Source organism: Rhinopithecus roxellana, chromosome 15, assembly GCF_007565055.1.
Source record: "Rhinopithecus roxellana isolate Shanxi Qingling chromosome 15, ASM756505v1, whole genome shotgun sequence".
NCBI lineage: Eukaryota > Metazoa > Chordata > Mammalia > Primates > Cercopithecidae > Rhinopithecus > Rhinopithecus roxellana.
This window is the reverse complement of record NC_044563.1, coordinates 84534044-84555204: the sequence shown is the minus strand read 5'-3', so window position 1 is coordinate 84555204 and position 21161 is coordinate 84534044. Positions and strand designations below refer to the sequence as shown.

General features: G+C 36.7%; 1 protein-coding gene and 1 pseudogene across 1 annotated transcript; both read left to right on the top strand.

The window, feature by feature from the left end:
* The first annotated feature begins 4669 nt into the window (after positions 1–4669).
* LOC104662337 (olfactory receptor 52Z1) lies at positions 4670–5756 on the top strand. Its single transcript, XM_010363342.2, has one exon. It carries the CDS (start codon positions 4710–4712, stop codon positions 5667–5669), a length of 960 nt encoding a protein of 319 aa, XP_010361644.2. The 5' UTR covers positions 4670–4709; the 3' UTR covers positions 5670–5756.
* Positions 5757–11128: 5372 nt separating this feature from the next.
* LOC104662348 lies at positions 11129–19522 on the top strand (annotated as a pseudogene).
* Positions 19523–21161: the final 1639 nt, after the last annotated feature.

Here is a 21161-nt window from a genome sequence, read left to right as displayed (position 1 = left end):
TGGAGTCTCGCTCTGTCATCCAGGCTGGAGTGCAGTGGTGCAATCTCGGCTCACTGCAAGCTCTGCCTCTGTGGTTCACACCATTCTCCTGCCTCAGCCTCCTGAGTAGCTGGGACTACAGGTGCCCGTCACCACGCCCGGCTAATTTTGTGTATTTTTAGAAGAGACGGGGTTTCACTGTGTTAGCCAGGATGGTCTCGATCTCCTGACCTCGTGATCCGCCTGCCTCGGCCTCCCAAAGTGCTGAGATTACAAGCATGAGCCATGGCGCCTGGCCAGTACTATCCTTTTTTTTTTAAATATCTGAAAAAGCAAGGCGAAGCCATCCAATTTACTCTCACTATGGTTTTAAGACCTCTGAATGGAAAGCACTTTAAATGCATGTGGTAATTCTTGTGTCTCCTTCCATATAACACTCATGCTTATGTAATAAAACACGACCTCTCTCAGCCAGTGAGAACTAAGATGTCTAGATGACTGACTGGAGGATCTGGGCACTTGCCTAGCATCCAGTCAAGATCATCCAGTCAGGGTCAGCTGATGTCAAACATCGTATTTATAGGGATGTTTTACTATCTTTTTTTTTTTTTTTTTAACTAAGTTTTACTAATGTAGGTTAAAAAAACTTGTAGGGGTTCCTTGAAAAATATCAGAAAATCACAGATATTTGGAAGGCTCCACTTGAGAGAAGTTAATAAGAAAACATCTCTCTCCATAAATCTGGTTTATCTGTGTGAAATCAGTTTTTAATTCCATGAATATCATGGTATTTGTTTCTATCTTTTTATCTTCATCTGTATTCCTCATTAAAGTATACTTCAAGAGAATGGGATCTCTACAGTAGCCAATATAATTTACTGGCCCTTCTGATTCTGACCCATTTACCGTGTGACCAAGAAAAACCGGGGAAAGCAATAGAGCCTTAAAAATTAAAGGGAAATAAAAATGAGAGAATTAACTTTTAGGCGCCATCTAAGATGTGTAAAGTCCTTTTCCCACATGTCTCTTTGGCAACCTATATTTGCCAATGGTTCATTGGGAACCATATATGACAGGGACGAAAGATCTGGACAAGTAGATGTATGTGTTAACTTAGGTGTCAGAGAGTGCTGGCTGAAGAAAAAAATGCACAAATTATAATGGAACAGAATGCAGTATGCTTCTCCCTGTGGGCTATGTACCAGCACCAGCTCCATGTCATCTCCTTCCGTGGGAGGAGTAAAATTCAGTCCTCTAGAGTTGAAAACCTTGGCCCAAGAGATGCTTTTAAAGAAGTATAAATGGTTCCAGATTTCCTATCATGTTTGGATATCTCTTTGCTTTTTTTTTTTTTTTTTTTGGTCTCCTCTCAACCTGCTAAATATCTTCAGGATTCTAGAAAATACAAGTAAGTAAACTGAGTTAAGATCAATGAAAACATGTAGAAAATGACACCAGAAAAAAAAAAGTCAAGAAGCTGCAGAAGCTGATCATTCTTCCAACAACTTAACATCTCACATTTTCCTTGATTTTTGACCCATGGAGTACTGGACTTGGCTTTAGCTGGAGTTAACTTGCAATTGTAGTATTTTTTGTGTCCTTGTATTAAGTGAGTCATTTTCAAAAAGAGTAGTTTATTTTTCTCTTAGAATATGTTTATGTAATGCTCATTTTCTTTGATATGATACAGATTTGAATGTTGTATAAAGACTCAAGGAATTTATATTGTAGTAGTTAAAACAAGGTTCAGTAATAAAAAATTTTAGTAGTTTAATGTGTATGTGTGTGTGCGTATGCCTTGTTCTGTAGTTAATTGACTATTATGCATCAGGTAATAATAGCCTAGGCACAGATTAAGAAGTTGGCACTCCAAAATTTTTAACTCTCTTCCCTGTGTAACAAAGATATTATCCTGGTGAGGGGCAAAAATAAAACTCCATTTCAAAATTCATGTGTCCATCACCATGCTGAACTATTTGCACCTCATCAAAGTAAATGACAGATTCGGGGTGAAGATTACCAACTGATATCATGTACCCAGTGTAAGAAATTTATTCCTGGTATTTATGGATACCCTAAATCAATTAAATTTCAATTTGATGGATAATAAGCCTGAAGTCCCAAAAGTTAAACTTATTCAAGTTGACAATAATTTTGGTCTTAATTGCTACAATTTTGTTAGTACCCTGATGTCATCTATTGTTGGGATAGAGATATGAATGACTTATGTAGCTACCATCCTAAAACACTGACTTCAGAAATGACGTTTTAAATTTATGTTTATTTTTAGGTATTTTACAAGCAAGAGAACTAAAGTGCAAATTAAATGATGTTTCCAGGGTCAGAGAGTCAGAATAAGATTTAGCAAGTATTTAAATACAATTTCATATGTCCTTAGAGCTATACTGTTCCAATTACACCATACTGTCTTTGCTCTGTGGATACATTAATGAGTCAGTCAGAATATGCCATCAGAAATATCCTAGAATAATGCTACAAGGAACCCAGGCCTATAATCTGGGTAATCACATGTGACAATGTTATAGAAAAAACAAACAAACATTAAAAAACCATTGATATCACAAAAGATTACCAGAAAAAAATTTAAAGGCCCGAAAAGTCTGTTTTCTTTCCTTCTTATCTTCATTCTGTACTTTTTTTTCCTCTTAGATTTTTCTCTGCCAACCCTAATGTCCAGATGAAGCCCAGTCACTGTAACCCTCCCTTCTACAACTACACTTCACTCACATGCATGACTCTGGCCTAAAACTGTGTCAGGAATTCTTCAAAATTAATCTTTTCTGTCTCTGAAACATCAAGAGTTTATTTAAAATATTCTAACAAGGTGAGATACATATTAAATAGTAAAACAATTAGTTTATGTAAATAAAGTGGATCCACGGAGTTAAATAACTTCAAATTTTATCTTAATATTTTTAAAGAACCTTATGCTAACTTAAAGCAAGGCTAAATTGGTCAACTGTGTGGATATTTTATATTCTAAACTGTAACTCAAAAAATGGGGTCCAAACATTTTCATCATATAAAACTTGAGACCAGAATATTCAGCACTTAACAAAAAACAAAAGTAAAGGTAGCAGACTATGCTATACGATGATTAGTATATTGAACTGTAATGGAATCAAGAGATGGAGGAGCAGTCATTTCTTAAGCCCCGGTGCCACCTCAAAAAAACAAGAACTTTAGCCAGCTTTTATTTGAGAAAGGGGACTGATAGAGTATAGAAGCCACCTGTCATTTGCATATTATCATCTATGTTTATACCCATGCATCTATCTATGTATCTATCTATGTATCTATCTATCTATCTATCTATCTAATCTGTCTCCTCTAATCTATCTATCTACCTATATAATTTTTCTGTGTGTATGTCACCTACCCTGGTGTTTTATCTCCTAATCTTCCTTTTCATCCAATATTACATTTGCTTCTATCCACATTTTTTGGAACTAGTAATTGGTAATAACTAGTAATTTATTAAAGTAATATAGACTCCTGTTTCATAATATGAAAACATTAAATTACTTGCTACTGTGGTGGTACTTAGAAATACAATATGTATTGTCTCATTTTCAATCAGTGACTGAAGTGGAAAGAAATGAAATATTTTATTCTTTACCATCTATGAGGCATATAGTTGGTTTTTTTTTTTTTTTTTTTTTTTTTTTTTTTGAGAGGGAGTCTCGCTCTGTCACCCAGGCTGTGTAATCTCTGCTCACTGAAACCTCCGCCTCCCAAGTTTAAGCAATTCTCCTGCCTCAGCCTCCTGAGTAGCTGGGATTAAAAGTGCACGCCACTACGCCAGGCTAATTTTTGTATTTTTAGTAGAGACAGGGTTTCACTGTTTTGGTCAAGCTGGTCTCGAACTCCTGACCTTGTGATCTGCCTGCCTCGGCCTCCCAAAGTGCTGGGATTACAGGCATGAACCACCGCGCCCAGCAGGCATATACATTTAAAAACCCAGCTCAGTTTGGCATTGCAAATAGTTAAAGTTTATAATGTCTTATCTTATATTTTTGAGGAATAGATTAATTGGCAGAATAATTTAATTTGCTGTGTGTCTTCAATGGCTAGCATATGGCTTAACAATAAGTTAATGCCAATAAATGTAGAAGAAGGCATATAAGCTATATTGCTTGAAATCTATTTTGTCAGACTTATTCCCTCCCATTTCTGTAAGCAGTACAACTCCATTTCATAACTCTCTATTTTCCTTAGGGATATGATAAAAAATTTGATGCTGTGTTTTGTATCTAGTTTTATCTTGATAGGCAGCATTGGATGGTAGTAAAGATTAAAGTTTTCAGATTTACCCTGCCTTACTTTAAATCCAATAGGGCCTAGGATAAGAGGCTGAAAGTCTGGGGGTTTTCTTACATCTGTAGAAATAATAGGATTTATATAAAGGTAATTTAAAGGGGTTTTCAATAGGTTATTGTGAAGATTTAATAAGTTAATATTTGTAAGGTAGTATAACACATATTAAGCAGTTATTAAATAATATCTATTCATTTTTTAAGGTATAAAAAATTATTTGGTAGGACTTAAATATTAGGCTTATTAACCCATTTTACTCTCCATTCCCAGAGAAGAAAACATTGAAAAGAAAAAAAATCTGATCAGACCTCATTCAGCCTAAGGTGGTGCTTCTGTATCCTCAACCTTGTGGTCTTTCATTAATGGCACTAGGCCTGGAATAAACTGTACACATGGCTCCTTTCATTCATAATCACACTAATCCGCAGGATGTGTGGTATGTCCTAATGGGAATCCCAGGGCTGGAAGGCTTGCATACCTGGATCTCCATTCCTTTTTCTTTTGTGTACACTGTGGCTGTTGCAGGCAATATCTTCTTGATCTTCCTGATCATGACTGAGCGCAGTCTCCATGAGCCCATGTATCTCTTCCTATCCATGCTGGCCTCAGCAGACTTCCTGCTCTCCACTGCTGCAGCCCCTAAGATACTGGCTAACCTCTGCTTCCACTCTACGGATATATCCTTTGGTAGCTGTGTGTCTCAGATGTTCTTCATACATTTCATCTTTGTGGCAGAATCTGCTATTCTCCTGGCAATGGCATTTGACCGCTATGTGGCCATCTGTTACCCACTGAGATACACCACCATTTTAACCTCATCAACCATCAGGAAGATTGGCATAGCAACTGTGGTCAGGAGCTTTTTCATCTGCTGTCTGTTCGTCTTCCTGGTATACCGACTTACATATTGTGGGAGAAACATCATTCTTCATTCCTACTGTGAGCACATGGGCATTGCCAGATTGGCATGTGGCAGTATCAATGTCAACATCATTTATGGCCTCACTGTGGCCCTACTCTCTACAGGACTGGATATAGTGCTTATCATTATATCCTATGTAATGATCCTCTACTCAGTGTTTCAGATACCTTCCTGGGCTGCCAGGTTCAAGTCCCTTAGTACGTGTGGCTCTCACATCTGTGTCATACTTACGTTCTATGCCCCAGCATTCTTTTCATTTCTTGCCCATCGCTTTGGAGGTAAAACCATCCCTCACCACATTCACATCCTAGTGGCCAATCTCTATGTGTTGGTGCCCCCTATGCTAAACCCCATCATTTATGGGGTGAAGACCAAACAAATTAAAGATCGAGTGATTTTGCTTTTCTCTCCTATCAGTGTATGCTGTTAAAATTTAAAAGTCTATTTTAGGGAATAGAAATAGATACAATCCATAGAAATCCTCAAACACACTTAAAAGGATGGTGTCTATCAAAATGCCCACTGCATTTTGCTAAGGCACTCAAAGATCAAAGATATTGAAGAAAAATACTTTAAAATAATGACATTCTCAATTTTTTTCAGACATACTATTTTCAGGAATTTTAACTTAAAAATGCATAAAGATAATTGAGAAAAGAGAAATATATTTTAGGGTTTAATCCAGATTGACTTTTCCTACATAGAGCTAAGAAGTGGGGTTTCGAGTCAGTCACCGTGCTTTTTACAGTCAGTCTGAAATTCTGATGAAATGTACAACACTCCCGCTGTCCTCTGCAGAGACTTGAACCAATAACATGAAGCCATAATATTATAGTTATTTATGTCAACACCTATTACTTAAGTTAAAATGTTACCCTTAAAATATTTTCTAACTCACTGACATCTCACAAAGTCTATTGTATGGAATAGACACATAATACATATGTATTCAATAAGTGCATAATAGTGAATTAAAGCAAATAATAACCAATATTAAATTAACACATATGAGATTACCTGGATGATTTAACAGCTAATACATATTTTCCCCCTATAATGGAGATTTTAGACCCAAATCATCAATATAGCATCATGGCATCAACAGAGACATCACTGAAGAAGTAAAATGATTGAACATTTCTATACCTGGGTGATAAATAAATGTTTAAAATAATCATTTTTTAAAAGCTAAAGGAGATTAAGGAGAATATTATCCAAGAAACTTAAGTAAAAAAAGAATGTAATCACAGCAAAAGTAATTATCTATGATTTAATCTACAGACTATACCTTAATTCCTTCACATCAATACACATTTTTACAATCTCTCCTTCTTAAAAGCCTAGAACAATGCCATAAGAAAGTTTAAAAATTGACCTTATTTATGCCTAAAGAAAGAAAAAAATAACTTTGAGAAATTTGAGGTATTATCTTAAACACTTGCAACCTACTTATGCTTGACTTATGCTTAATTTTTTCTGATTTTTATAGAAATTTATACATGTATTAACACATACATTTACATATACATACACTCATTTTTCTACATTTATATGTGGATATACTTTCATATATGTGTATGTACACACACATACATATGTATGCGTGTGACATACACACACATACATATGTATGCGTGTGACATACACACACACACGTTTGTGCACCAAAGAATAAAAAAGTTAGAAATGGACTTCCTATAGTATTTCCATTATTGGGAAGGGAGAATACATGAAACATTCTAAAAAATCCAATTAATTTTTTTCTACTAGTACTACACTAAATATTTAAGTGCTATTTTGAATTATCTGCAAAATATTTGCATTTCTCAGTACATCTGTTAAACTTTACATAGTATGCTTTTTCTACTCTACAGAATGTTTTGGACATTCTGTGTGAAATTTATACTCATTTTTGTATTTCTCCGTAAAAGTAATAATATGACGGAAAATGAGGGAATAGATTGCAGTATGATGACAGAGGATTTGACTGAAAGGCAGGAAGGTTTTGTATCCCTGATTTTAGCAGTGGGGATCTAAGAATATGACAATTTCCCATCCAGAATGCATGAAACATGTTATCTAAAATAGGTATATGAATATATGTAGTCATATATACATAGCTACACAGTCATACACATGTCATTTTAGCAGTTAAAAATGGTATAAATAAAAATGATTGAATTTATGTTCTTTAAACAAACTTTCAGTTCAGCACTCAGATTCTGAAAGGATTTAGGAAATGGCTATTGCTATGTAGCTGCTGAAGGAAACATTACTGAGCCATTGCCCTGGACATGAGAAGAACTTTTCATGTTCTACTGTCTCCTTAATCACTAACCTTTCAGCTAGGAAAGAGAAAGAAGAAGAAAGAAAGAAAGAAAGAAAGAAAGAAAGAAAGAAAGAAAGAAAGAAAGAAAGAAAGAAAGAAAGAAAGAAAGAAAGAAAGAGAGAGAGAGAGAAAGAAAGAAAGAAAGAAAGAAAGAAAGAAAGAAAGAAAGAAAGAAAGAAAGAGAGAGAGAGAGAGAAGGAAGGAAGGAAGGAAGGAAGGAAGGAAGGAAGGAAGGAAGGAAGGAAGGAGGGAAAGAAAGAAAGAACGAAAGAAAGAAAGAAAGAAAGAAAGAAAGAAAGAAAGAAAGAAAGAAAGAAAGAGAAAGGAAGGAAGGAAGGAGGGAGGGAGAGATGGAGGGAGGGAGGGAAAGAAAGAGAGAGAAAGAGAGAGTGAGGGAGGGAGGGAGGAAGGAAAGGAGGGAGGAAGAGAGGGAGGGAGGAAGGAAAGAAGACCAAAAAAAGGACAGAACACCACACAATTTTAAAGCAGGGAGTTTTGGATGCACTTAGCTAAAATTGATACGTTGTTCTAGACAGAATTAGCAAAAACAAAAAAGTATAGGGTGCTAAGCATTTGATAAAGTGAAAATAGTATTTCATATGAGTGAGAGATCGAAGAACAATACTACTATGAACTATTGTTATAATTGAGGTCTTAGTTAATATAAATCAAACAAAAGTTTGATTTTGGGTGGAGAAAGAAAGACAAATTTGGAATCTGGGGGGTATTTCTTTATTTACATCTTTGACTTTATTTTTAAAATTTCTTTTGTATATGATATGATCATTTAAGTATAAATCACTGGAAAGTAAACAGAGTTATACAAGGACAACATAAAAATTAATAATGTTTTATACAACTGCAAGAATCAATAGGAAAAAAATCACATTCAGAATGATGATAGAGGCCAGGCGTGGTGGTGCACACCTGTAATCACAGCTACACGGGAGGCTGAGGCAGGAGAATGGTTTGAATTCTGGAGGCAGAGGTTGCACTGAGCCGACATCACACCACTGCACTCCAGCCTGGACCGTAGAGAGAGACTCAATCTCAAAAAAAAAAAAAAAAAAAAAAAAAAAAAAAAAAAAAAAAAAATTCATAAAACAAAAACAAAAACAAAAAATGAAAAAAAAGAACCAAAATGATAACAGAACTGTACATCTGCCTAAAATAAATGAAAGAGTTGTTTATTGTACATTGTTTATTATGATAACAATTCTCTCCAAAACAACTCATAATTAATTCAATTCAATCCTAATCAAAATAAGAATTTGTCTTGTGTTTTACATTTCTTTCCATTTTTATTGTGATAAAGTTTATAAATATGCTACATATAATACTGTATATCATATGTGATAAAGTTCACCAGGTTAACCATTTTTAAGTATAATTATATGGCATTAATTATATTCACAATATTGTATCATCATCATCACGATCTCATGCCAAAATTTTTTCATCATTCAAGCAGAAATGTTATACTTGTTAGGCAATAACTCCCCAGTCCCATAGTAACCTCTAATCTACTATATGTTTCTCTAAGTCAGTCTATTTTAGATAATTCATATAAATAGATTCATACAATATTTGTTGTTTTGTGTCTGGCTTATTTTACTCAACATAACGTTTCAAAGTTCATCCATGCCATAACATGTATGGTAGTAAGTCTTTGCTTAATGTTATCCTTTCCTAGATTCTTGGAAACTGAAACTTTAAGCCAAATGACATATAATGATATCCATTTTTTTTCTCATCTAACAAAACAGCATTGGATAAAACAGTGTTATTTGAGGATCTGTTGTACGTTATTTCACTTAGAGTTGCCGTTTCCAAAAACTTATTCATGACATTAAATGAGGACTTACTGCATCTATGCTTCATTCTTTTTTATCGCTACATAATATTCCATTGTGTGTATATATCACATTTGTTTATTCATTCATCTATTTATGTACATTCTGGTTGTTGCCACCTGGCTATTGTGAATAATGTTACAATGAACATTTTGGTACAAGTACCTGTTTAAATCTTTATATATATTTGTAATATATACCTAGGAGAGGAATTTTGGGGTCTTATGATAATTCAGTGCCTACGTTTTTGAAGACCTATCAAAATATTTTCTACAGAAGTTGCACCACTTAACACTTTTAGCAGCAATATATGAGGATTCCAATTTTCTAATATCTTTGTCAACACTTGTTACTTTTCATTTGGTTTGTTTCTCTTAAATTATAGGCATTCTAGTAAGTTTGAAGTGGTGTTTTATTGTTGTTTTGGTTTGCATTTTATGTGCCAATGATCATTTATATATCTTCTTTGTAGAAATTACTCATTCACATCATTTGCATATTTTTAAACTGAGTTGTTTGTCTCTTTGTTTTGAGTTGTAGAACTTCTTCATACATTCTGGATATTAAACTTATCAAATATATAATTTGCAAAGATGTTCTTTCATATCATAGGTTGTCTTTTTACTTTCTTAATAAAGTCCTTTGTTGCATGAACTTTTTAAATGAAATCCAATTTATGTATTTATTTTTTGCTACTCATGCTTTTTGTGTCATATCTAAGAATCTATTGTAAAATCAAAGTTCATGAAGATTTACCCATGCTTCCTTCTGAGGGTGTTATGGCTTTAGTTCAATTTAGGTCATTACTAAATTTTCATGCACGCTGGCTTTTTGAAAGAAAAGCCTATTTGAAAGAATAAATACAAAAAGTTAGCATGACAACTTAAAACTATAGCTTGACCAATTGAATACGAAGTTGTATATAAAAACAGAATAATGGCAGTATGTGCATATGGCAAAAAGGACACAGATCAAAGAACAGAAAACAGTCCAGAATTAGATCCATATTTATATGAAAATTTAAAATAAAATATATGTAGTCCATCAAAATGCTTGGAGACCAAACCTTGATCTTATACTTGGTATTAGAAAAATTGTTTATATGTTTGAGAATACTGATGAGTAAAATCCCTAATTACCCAAGTCACCAAAACAAATATCAGATGGAATCCAGAATCTCTCTATTACCTGTCTTTATCATGATTACTGTCTTTATCCCCCTTTAATATTATCTACACCACTATCCCTATCTGCAGTTTTGTCTCTAGCTCTAGATCCAACTCTGCATCTCTCTACTTTTTGCTTTGTGTACGGAATAGCTTCTTAAGAATGAAAAGTATACAATATTAATAAAACGTATGTTAACCTGACTACATAAAAGTTTTCTAAATGATCGTGTATGAAAAAATTAATGAAGTTAAGAGGTGGGGAAGTATATAAGAAATACAAACCAATGTCTTATATTTAAATTATAATTAATGACATTGTGTAACTATTTTATGTTTATTTGGGTTTTGCATTGACATTGGCATGTTCTTATGCATAATCTCTGACATGTTTCTCAGGAATTATTCCCTCCTTTTTCTCTAATACACCCGAAGGTTCTGGGAATAATTATTCTTGGTTAATGGCTTCTTGAGGGATTCTGACTCATTCTGTCTCTCTGTCTTCCAGTCAACTAAGCACATATACAAGTAGGTAGTAACTATGTCCACAGCCCAGTTGAAAGTAAGCAGTAACAAATAGTATGCATGGATTGATGTGGCAGCTCTCAGTTCCACCTAGGTAAGTATCTGAGGTCTAGGATCAACTATAGTTATGCCTAATGGTATAATGTTCTGACTTGCACCAGCTTAGGAAAACTGATTATGCTCATTTCAGCTCTGCATTTAATGGCATCACATTGGTAGTCTGGAATTCATCATGGTAGGAGTCATTAAAACACAAAAATTGGTAACCGGTAAAAATCAGGGCATTTTTATTTGGAAACATCTATTAGTATTCCATTGATTATGCCTAACCAAGAGCCCTGGTCCAACATGGGAAGAAGAGTTCAGCCTTAGTCACATTCTTACCTCTGAGCCTCATCCTGAATTCCATTTCTGGCCTCCAACCTTAATACCTAAGGTTCTGCTACAGATAAGCGGAACATTAGTGCTAATAAACTTATTCCCAGATAAATATCTCTAAGCCTGTACCCTAGCCCCACCATCACATGTGACTTGTGAGATACTGATGCTTCTGATCATGCTCCCTGACCCCAGGTTCCAGCAGAAGACCCTGACCCTTCTGCAAAATACAGAGGAGCTTTCCTAATCTTCTATGGAGAGCAGGTGGAGAAAGAGTGAACTGGAGGGGCGGAGCAAGATGGCTGAATAGGAACAGCTCCAGTCTCCAACTCCCAGCGCGAGCGACACAGAAGACCGGTGATTTCTGCATTTTCAACTGAGGTACTGGGTTCATCTCACTAGGGAGTGCCGGACAACTGGTGCTGGTCAGTTGCTGCAGCCCGACCAGCGAGAGCTGAAGCAGGGCAAAGCATCGCCTCACCTGGGAAGCGCAAGGGGGAAAGGAATCCCTTTTCCTAGCCAGGGGAACTGAGACACACAACATCTGGAAAATCAGGTAACTCCCACCCGCTGTACCAAGGGTCTTAGCAAACAGGCACACCAGGAGATTATATCCCACACCTGACCTGGAGGGTGCCACACCCACGGAGACTTCCTCATTGCTAGCACAGCAGTTTGCGATCTAACCGCAAGGCAGCAGCGAGGCTAGGGGGAGGGTCGCCCGCCATTGCTGAGGCTTAAGTAGGTAAACAAAGCCACTGGGAAGCTCCAACTGGGTGGAGCTCACAGCAGCTCAAGGAAACCTGCCTGTCTCTGTAGACTCCACCTCTGGGGACAGGGCACAGTTAACAACAACAACAACAAAAGCAGCAGGAACCTCGGCAGATGCAAACGACTCTGTCTGACAGCTTTGAAGAGAGCAGTGGATCTCACAACACGGAGGTTGAGATCTGAGAAGGGACAGACTGCCTGCTCAAGTGGGTCCCTGATCCCTGAGTAGCCTAACTGGGAGACATCCCCCACTAGGGGCAGACTGACACCTCACACCTCACACGGTGGAGTACACCTCTGAGAGGAAGCTTCGAAAGCAAGAATCAGACAGGTACACTCGCTGTTCAGCAATATTCTATCTTCTGCAACTTCTCCTGCTGATACCCAGGCAAAGAGGGTTTGGAGTGGATCTCAAGCAATCTCCAACAGACCTACAGCTGAGGGTCTTGACTGTTAGAAGGAAAACTATCAAACAGGAAGGACACCTACAGCAAAACCACATGAGTACGTCACCATCATCAAAGATCAGAGGCAGATAAAACCACAAAGATGGGGAAAAAGCAGGGCAGAAAACCTGGAAATTCAAAAAATAAGAGTGCATCTCCCCCTGCAAAGGAGCGCAGCTCATCGCCAGCAACGGATCAAAGCTGGTCAGAGAATGACTTTGATGAGATGAGAGAAGAAGGCTTCAGTCCATCAAGCTTCTCAGAGCTAAAGGAGGATTACGTACCCAGCGCAAAGAAACTAAAAATCTTGAAAAAAGAGTGGAAGAATTGATAGGTAGAATAATTAATGCAGAGAAGGTCATAAACAAACTGACAGAAATGAAAACCATGGCACGAGAAATACGTGACAATGCACAAGCTTCAGTAACCAACTCGATCAACTGGAAGAAAGAGTATCAGCAATTGAGGATCAAATGAATGAAATGAAGTGAGAAGAGAAACCAAAAGAAAAAAGAAGAAAAAGAAATGAACAAAGCCTGCAAGAAGTATGGGATTATGTAAAAAGACCAAATCTACGTCTGATTGGGGTGCCTGAAAGTGAGGGGGAAAATGGAACCAAGTTGGAAAACACTCTTCAGGATATCATCCAGGAGAACTTCCCCAACCTAGTAGGGCAGGCCAACATTCAAATTCAGGAAATACAGAGAACGCCACAAAGATACTCCTCGAGAAGAGCAACTCCAAGACACATAATTGCCAGATTCACCAAAGTTGAAATGAAGGAAAAAATCTTAAGGGCAGCCAGAAAGAAAGGTCGGGTTACCCACAAAGGGAAGCCCATCAGACTAACAGCAGATCTCTCGGCAGAAACTCTACAAGCCAGAAGAGAGTGGGGGCCAATATTCAACATTCTTAAAGAAAAGAATTATAATCCAGAATTTCATATCCAGCCAAACTAAGTTTCATAAGTTAAGGAGAAATAAAATCCTTTACAGAGAAGCAAATGCTTAGAGATTTTGTAACTACTAGGCCTGCCTTACAAGAGACCCTGAAGGAAGCCCTAAACATGGAAAGGAACAACCGGTACTAGCCATTGCAAAAACATGCCAAAATGTAAAGGCCATCGAGGCTAGGAAGAAACTGCATCAACTAACGAGCAAAATAACCAGTTAATATCATAATGGCAGGATCAAGTTCACACATAACAATATTAACCTTCAATGTAAATGGACTAAATGCTCCAATTAAAAGACACAGACTGGCAAACTGGATAAAGAGTCAAGACCCATCAGTCTGGTGTATTCAGGAGACCCATCTCACATGCAGAGACATACATAAGCTCAAAATAAAGGGATGGAGGAAGATCTACCAAGCAAATGGAGAACAAAAAAAAGCAGGGGTTGCAATCCTAGTCTCTGATAAAACAGACTTTAAACCATCAAAGATCAAAAGAGACAAAGTAGGCCATTACATAATGGTAAAGGGATCAATTCAACAGGAAGAGCTAACTCTCCTAAATATATATGCACCCAATACAGGGGCACCCAGATTCATAAAGCAAGTCCTTAGAGACTTACAAAGAGACTTAGACTCCCATACAATAATAATGGGAGACTTCAACACTCCACTGTCAACATTAGACAGATCAGTGAAACAGAAAGTTAACAAGGATATCCAGGAATTGAACTCATCTCTGCAGCAAGCAGACCTAATAGACATCTATAGAACTCTCCAACCCAAGTCAACAGAATAGACATTCTTCTCAGCACCACATCACACTTATTCCAAAATTGACCACATAATTGGAAGTAAAGCACTCCTCAGCAAATGTAAAAGAACAGAAATTATAACAAACTGTCCCTCAGACCACAGTGCAATCAAGCTAGAACTCAGGACTAAGAAACTCAATCAAAACCACTCAACTACATGGAAACTGTAAAACCTGCTCCTGAATGACTACTGGGTACATAACGAAATGAAGGCAGAAATAAAGATGTTCTTTGAAACCAATGAGAACAAAGATACAACATACCAGAATCTCTGGGACACATTTAAAGCAGTGTGTAGAGGGAAATTTATAGCACTAAATGCCCACAAGAGAGAGCTGGAAAGATCTAAAATGGATACTCTAACATCACAATTAAAAGAACTGGAGAAGCAAGAGCAAACACATTCAAAAGCTAGCAGAAGGCAAGAAATAACTAAGATCAGAGCAGAAATGAAGGAGATAGAGACACAAAAAACCCTCCAAAAAATCAATGAATCCAGGAGTTGGTTTTTTGAAAAGATCAACAAAATTGACAGACTGCTAGCAAGACTAATAAAGAAGAAAAGAGAGAAGAATCAAATAGATGCAATAAAAAATGATTAAGGGGATATCACCACCGACCCCACAGAAATACAAACTACCATCAGAGAATACTATAAACACCTCTACACAAATCAACTAGAAAATCTAGAAGAAATGGATAATTTCCTGGGCACTTACACTGTCCCAAGACTAAACCAGGAAGAAGTTGAATCCCTGAACAGACCAATAGCAGGCTCTGAAATTGAGACAATACTTAATAGCCTACCCACCAAAAAAAGTCCAGGACCAGATGGATTCACACCTGAATTCTACCAGAGGTACAAGGAGGAGCTGGTACCATTCCTTCTGAAACTATTCCAATCAATAGAAAAAGAGGGAATCCTCCCTAACTCATTTTATGAGGCCAACATCATCCTGATACCAAAGCCTGACAGAGACACAATAAAAAAAGAGAATTTTAGACCAATATCCCTGATGAACATCAATGCAAAAATCCTCAATAAAATACTGGCTAACTGGATCCAGCAGCAATCAAAAAGCTTATCCACCATGATCAAGTGGGCTTCATCCCTGGGATGCAAGGCTGGTTCAGCATTTGCAAATCAATGAACGTAATCCAGCATATAAACAGAACCAAAGACAAAAACCACATGATTATCTCAACAGATGCAGAAAAGGCCTTTGACTAAATTCAACAGCCCTTCATGCTAAAAACTCTCAATAAATTCGGTATTGATAGAATGCATCTCAAAATAATAAGAGCTATTTATGACAAACCCACAGCCAATATCATACTGAATGGGCAAAACCTGGCACAAGATAGGGATAACCTCTCTCACCATTCCTATTCAACATAGTGTTGAAAGTTCTGGCTAGGCCAATCAGGCAAGAGAAAGAAATAAAGGTATTCAGTTAGGAAAAGAAGAAGTCAAATTGTCCCTGTATGCAGATGACATGATTGTATATTTAGAAAACCCCATTGTCTCAGCCCAAAATCTCCTTAAGCTGATAAGCAACTTCAGCAAAGTCTCAGGATACAAAATCAATGTGCAAAAATCACAAGCATTCTTATACCCCAGTAACAGACAGAGAGCCAAATCATGAATGAGCTTCCATTCACAATTGCTTCAAAGAGAATAAAATACCTAGGAATCCAACTTACAAGGGATGTCAAGGACCTCTTCAAGGAGAACTACAAACCACTGCTCAGTGACATAAAAGAGGACACAAACAAATGGAAAAACATACCATGCTCATAGATAGGAAGAATCAATATCGTGAAAATGGCCATACTGCCCAAGGTTATTTATACATTCAATGCCATCCCCATCAAGCTACCAATGACTTTCTTCACAGAATTGGAAAAAACTGCTTTAATGTTCATATGGTACCAAAAATAGCCCGCATTGCCAAGACAATCCTAAGTCAAAAGAACAAAGCTGGAGGCATCACGCTACCTGACTTCAAACTGTACTAGAAGGCTACAGTAACCAAAACAGCATGGTACTGGTACCAAAGCAGAGATATAGACCAACGGAACAGAACAGAGTCCTCAGATCTACAGCCATCTGATCTTTGACAAACCTGAGAGAAACAAGAAATGTGGAAAGGATTCGTTATTTAATAAATGGTGCTGGGAAAATTGGCTAGCCATAAGTAGAAAGCTGAAACTGGATCCTTTCCTTACTCCTTATATGAAAATTAATTCAAGATGGATTAGAGACTTAAATGTTATAGCTAATACCATAAAAACCCTAGAAGAAAACCTAGGTAGTACCATTAAGGACATAGGCATTGGCAAGGACTTCATATCTAAAACACCAAAAGCAACGGCAACAAAAGCCAAAATTGACAAATGGGATCTAATTAAACTAAAGAGCTTCTGCACAGCCAAAGAAACTACCATCAGAGTGAACAGGCAACCTACAGAATGGGAGAAAATTTTTGAAATCTACTTATCTGACAAAGGGCTAATATCCAGAACTTACAAAGGACTCAAACAAATTTACAAGAAAAAATCAAACAACCCCATCAAAAAGTAGGCAAAGGATATGAACAGACATTTCTCAAAAGAAGACATTCATACAGCCAACAGACACATGAAAAAATGCTCGTCATCACTGGCCATCAGAGAAATGCAAATCAAAACCACCATGAGATACCATCCCATACCAGTTAGAATGGCAATCCTTAAAAAGTCAGGAAACAACAGGTGCTGGAGAGGATGTGGAGAAATAGGAACACTTTTACACTGTTGGTGGGATTGTAAACTAGTTCAACCATTATGGAAAACAGTATGGTGATTCCTTAAGGATCTAGAACTGGAAGTACCATATGACCCAGCCATCCCATTACTGGGTATATACCCAAAGTATTATAAATCATGCTGCTATAAAGACACATGCACACGTATGTTTATTGTGGCACTATTCACAATAGCAAAGACTTGGAATCAACCCAAAAGTCCATCAGTGACAGACTGGATTAAGAAATGTGGCACATATACACCATGGAATACTATGCAGCCATAAAAAAGGATGAGTTTGTGTCCTTTGTAGGGACATGGATGCAGCTGGAAACCATCATTCTCAGCAAACTATCGCAAGAAGAGAAAACCAAACACCACATGTTCTCACGCATAGGTGGGAACTGAACAATGAGATCACTTGGACTCGAGAAGGGGAACATCACACACCGGGGCCTATCATGGGGAGGGGGAAGGGGGGAGGGATTGCATTGGGAGTTATACTTGATGTAAATGACGAGTTGATGGGTGCTGACGAGTTGATGGCTGCAGCACACCAACATGGCACAAGTATACATATGTAACAAACTTGCACATTATGCATATGTACCCTAGAACTTAAAGTATAATAAAAAAAAAGACAAAAAAAAAGAAAAAATGGAAAATACTTTATTCTAGCAGAAACTATCTCTGTGTTCTAATATATTAAATTGTTGTTTTTATTCTATACATTTAATGTTAACTATATTCCACATATAATGATACACAATATATAAATATTACTTTAAATTACTATTATTGTGTTTATAGCAAATATCTTGGTCTGAGATAATTAGAAATATAAATAAACTTTAATATAATTCCAAGATTACAAGTCAATTAAATGTTAGAATCGTGGATACTCTTTACTAGTGTTATATTACTTTAGCTGTTTATTTACTCTCTTTACAAACACTACAAGTTAGCAGTTTCTTCAGTCAAAATTTCCCTGTGACTCTCATCTCTGTGCTTATTTTAACTGTTTTCCACTGCCATAGATGACCCAACCTGAGATTTCTATTAATGCCTTCTGTATCTGGCATATAGCCTATGTTGGAACACTTTTCTGTATGACCCACTAGGTTTCTCTTCCACTCACTGTGGCTTACCTGTGCCCTTGTTTCAGAAATAAATTTTTCATCCCTTTTTCTGAGAAAATGTCTTAGATATGACTGTTAGAAGCTCAGAATTTGATGTGCAATAACTGAGTAGAAACTTATATATTCCAGTCTCCATGTGCTTCTCAATATCTTCGGAGGAAGTATCACCATGATATTTTCAATGGTTCCATAACATTCATACCTATAACATTCACTCTTGTTGGCATCCTGGGACTGGAGGCAGAACATATATGGATATCCATCCCCTTCTGCCTGATATACACCATCATCTTTCTGGGAAATGGCATCATTCTTCACATCATCCGAATTGATTCTTTCTTGCACCAACCCATGTACTACTTTCTGGCCGTGTTGGCCTTTGCTGAACTTGGTGTCTTTGCTTCCACCATGCCCACTGTGTTAAACATATTCCTCTTTGGCATTAACGATATCAGTTTTGGTGATTGTCTGCTCCAGATGTTTTCTATGCATTCTTTCACTCTCATAGAGTCAGGTGTCCTTCTGGCAATGTCAGTGGATCGCTTTGTGGCCATCTACAGCCCACTGCGCTACACAACCATCCTGACAATTGCCCACATTACTGGGATGGGTGCCGCCATTGCCTTGAGAAGTGTAATGCTTATGTTCCCAATGCTCTTTCTCCTGAGGCATCTGCCTTTCTGTGGCCACAATACCCTCACACTCTTATTGCCTCTACTCAGATCTGATCAAATTGCCCTGTGGAGACACATGCCCTGATAGCATCCTGGGTCTATTTGTCATTACCTTCACATTTGGACTGGACTCATTGTTCGTTGTGGTTTCTTATGTGCTGATTCTTCATACAGTACTGGAAATAGCTTCTGGAGCAGGGTGGTGGCAGACACTCAACACATGTGTGTAGCACATATGTGCTGTGCTTGTGTACTATGTGCCCATGATCAGCCTCTCCCTGATGCACTGCTTTGGATGGCATTCACCTCCACTTCTCCAGACTGTCATGGCCAATGCTTACCTCTTCTTTCCTCCTGTGGTCAACTCCGTTGTCTATAGCATCAAAACCAAAGAAATTCGCAACAGCATTGTTTGTACACTATCCAGGAAGAGGGGTGAGTTCTAATGGAGACATATGATACCCTGAAAGTACATGCACTTAGAACAGGCTTATTACCTGAATATTAGTAGCTTTGCAGATATGAAAAATTCCATGGCTTATTATTGCTTGTTAATGAGCTTTAATATTTTGTAGATTGAGAAAAAAAAAAACGGTTTTACATATTTCCCTGAGAATAGGAAATGGCATTGCTCTGAAATAAAATTATGGAAGGAGGCATAAAACCCAGGCTTTGACCTGGTGATGACACACTTTGTGTGCTGAATCCTTGAATACTCATTTCAGTGACAGTTGGTTCTTGGAATATGTAGAAAGAGTCTTGGGGAGGTTTATGTTTCTGGGTATATTAAAATTAGTGATACATATTTGTGAAGGAAAATAATCAGGACACAAATGAGTACATATTGTATTATTTGTATAGTTTCAGAACATGTACATCTAATTTAATGTCAAAAAATCAGAACACTGCTTACCTTTGATGGATGTAAAGATGGAAGAATGGGGAGAGACATGAGGCAATTTCTGGGGAGATGGAAATATTTTGTTGTGTTAGGGACGTGGTGACATGGTTTTGTCAATTTGTCAAAATGGTACAGCTAAGATTTGCACATTTCAAGGTGCATCAATTTTACCTCAAAACTTCTGAATGATAGTAATAACAAAAAGGAAAATAGTAATAATAATATAGATGATTAAATTGCATAGTGAATGGAAGTGTAGAAAATACAACAATGTTGTAATGATGATAATTGTTGAAGTTGTGTCATGGGTACCTGGAAATTCATTATAATATTCTGTTTACTTTGTATAGTTTACAATTTCTGTAATAAAAAGATCCTTAAAAAAGTATACTCAATCTGCCAGTGTTAAATCTTCATTGAACATGCAGTATGAAGCAGAGACAACTTTCAACTGGTCAGGAGAAAACTGTTTGGCTTTAGAAAACTAATTTACTTTTAATGAGTTCAATACTAGAAAGAAAAAAAAACACAACCATTTGAAAATATTGTTTTAGAAGAAAATAATTAAAAAGCAGAAAAAGTAAGGCCTACTCCTGTAATAGTCTTCGGTGACATGAGTCGCTCAGCAGTAGACATGCTTCTGACAAACAGAAAGGTAGGGAGGACAAAAAGAATTCTAGAAAATCCCTCAGACAGGGATTGCAGAGCCCAACTTTTTGTTTTCTACAGATAATTTTGAATTTCCATGAACCATAATGAATATCCTAACAAACCACACAGTCTTGAGTGATTACCAGTCAACCAAGTAATTAATAGAAGGTTTGGTCAAATAAAAATATGTATAAGGTAATGAGTGGCATGATTTATATTTTTTTCTGTTTTCATCTAATTTACTCAATTTATGGACTTTAAAAAAATTTTAATGAATGAAACACCTTTGAAAGTGTTCAATATAGTAAAGTCATAAAAACAAGATGGGATTTTTTAAAAATTCTCAAAATTTATTCCTTAACAATAATTATTGGTAACCTCCATGACAGTCCTGTAAGTTAGACAGTACTATTATTCTTATGGTATACATGAAAAGACTAACAGATAAGTTACGTAATTTTATCAAGTTCACAAAATGGAAAAGTTGTACACCCAAGAGCCAAGTCCTCAGTGAGATGTTATACACTTGAAAC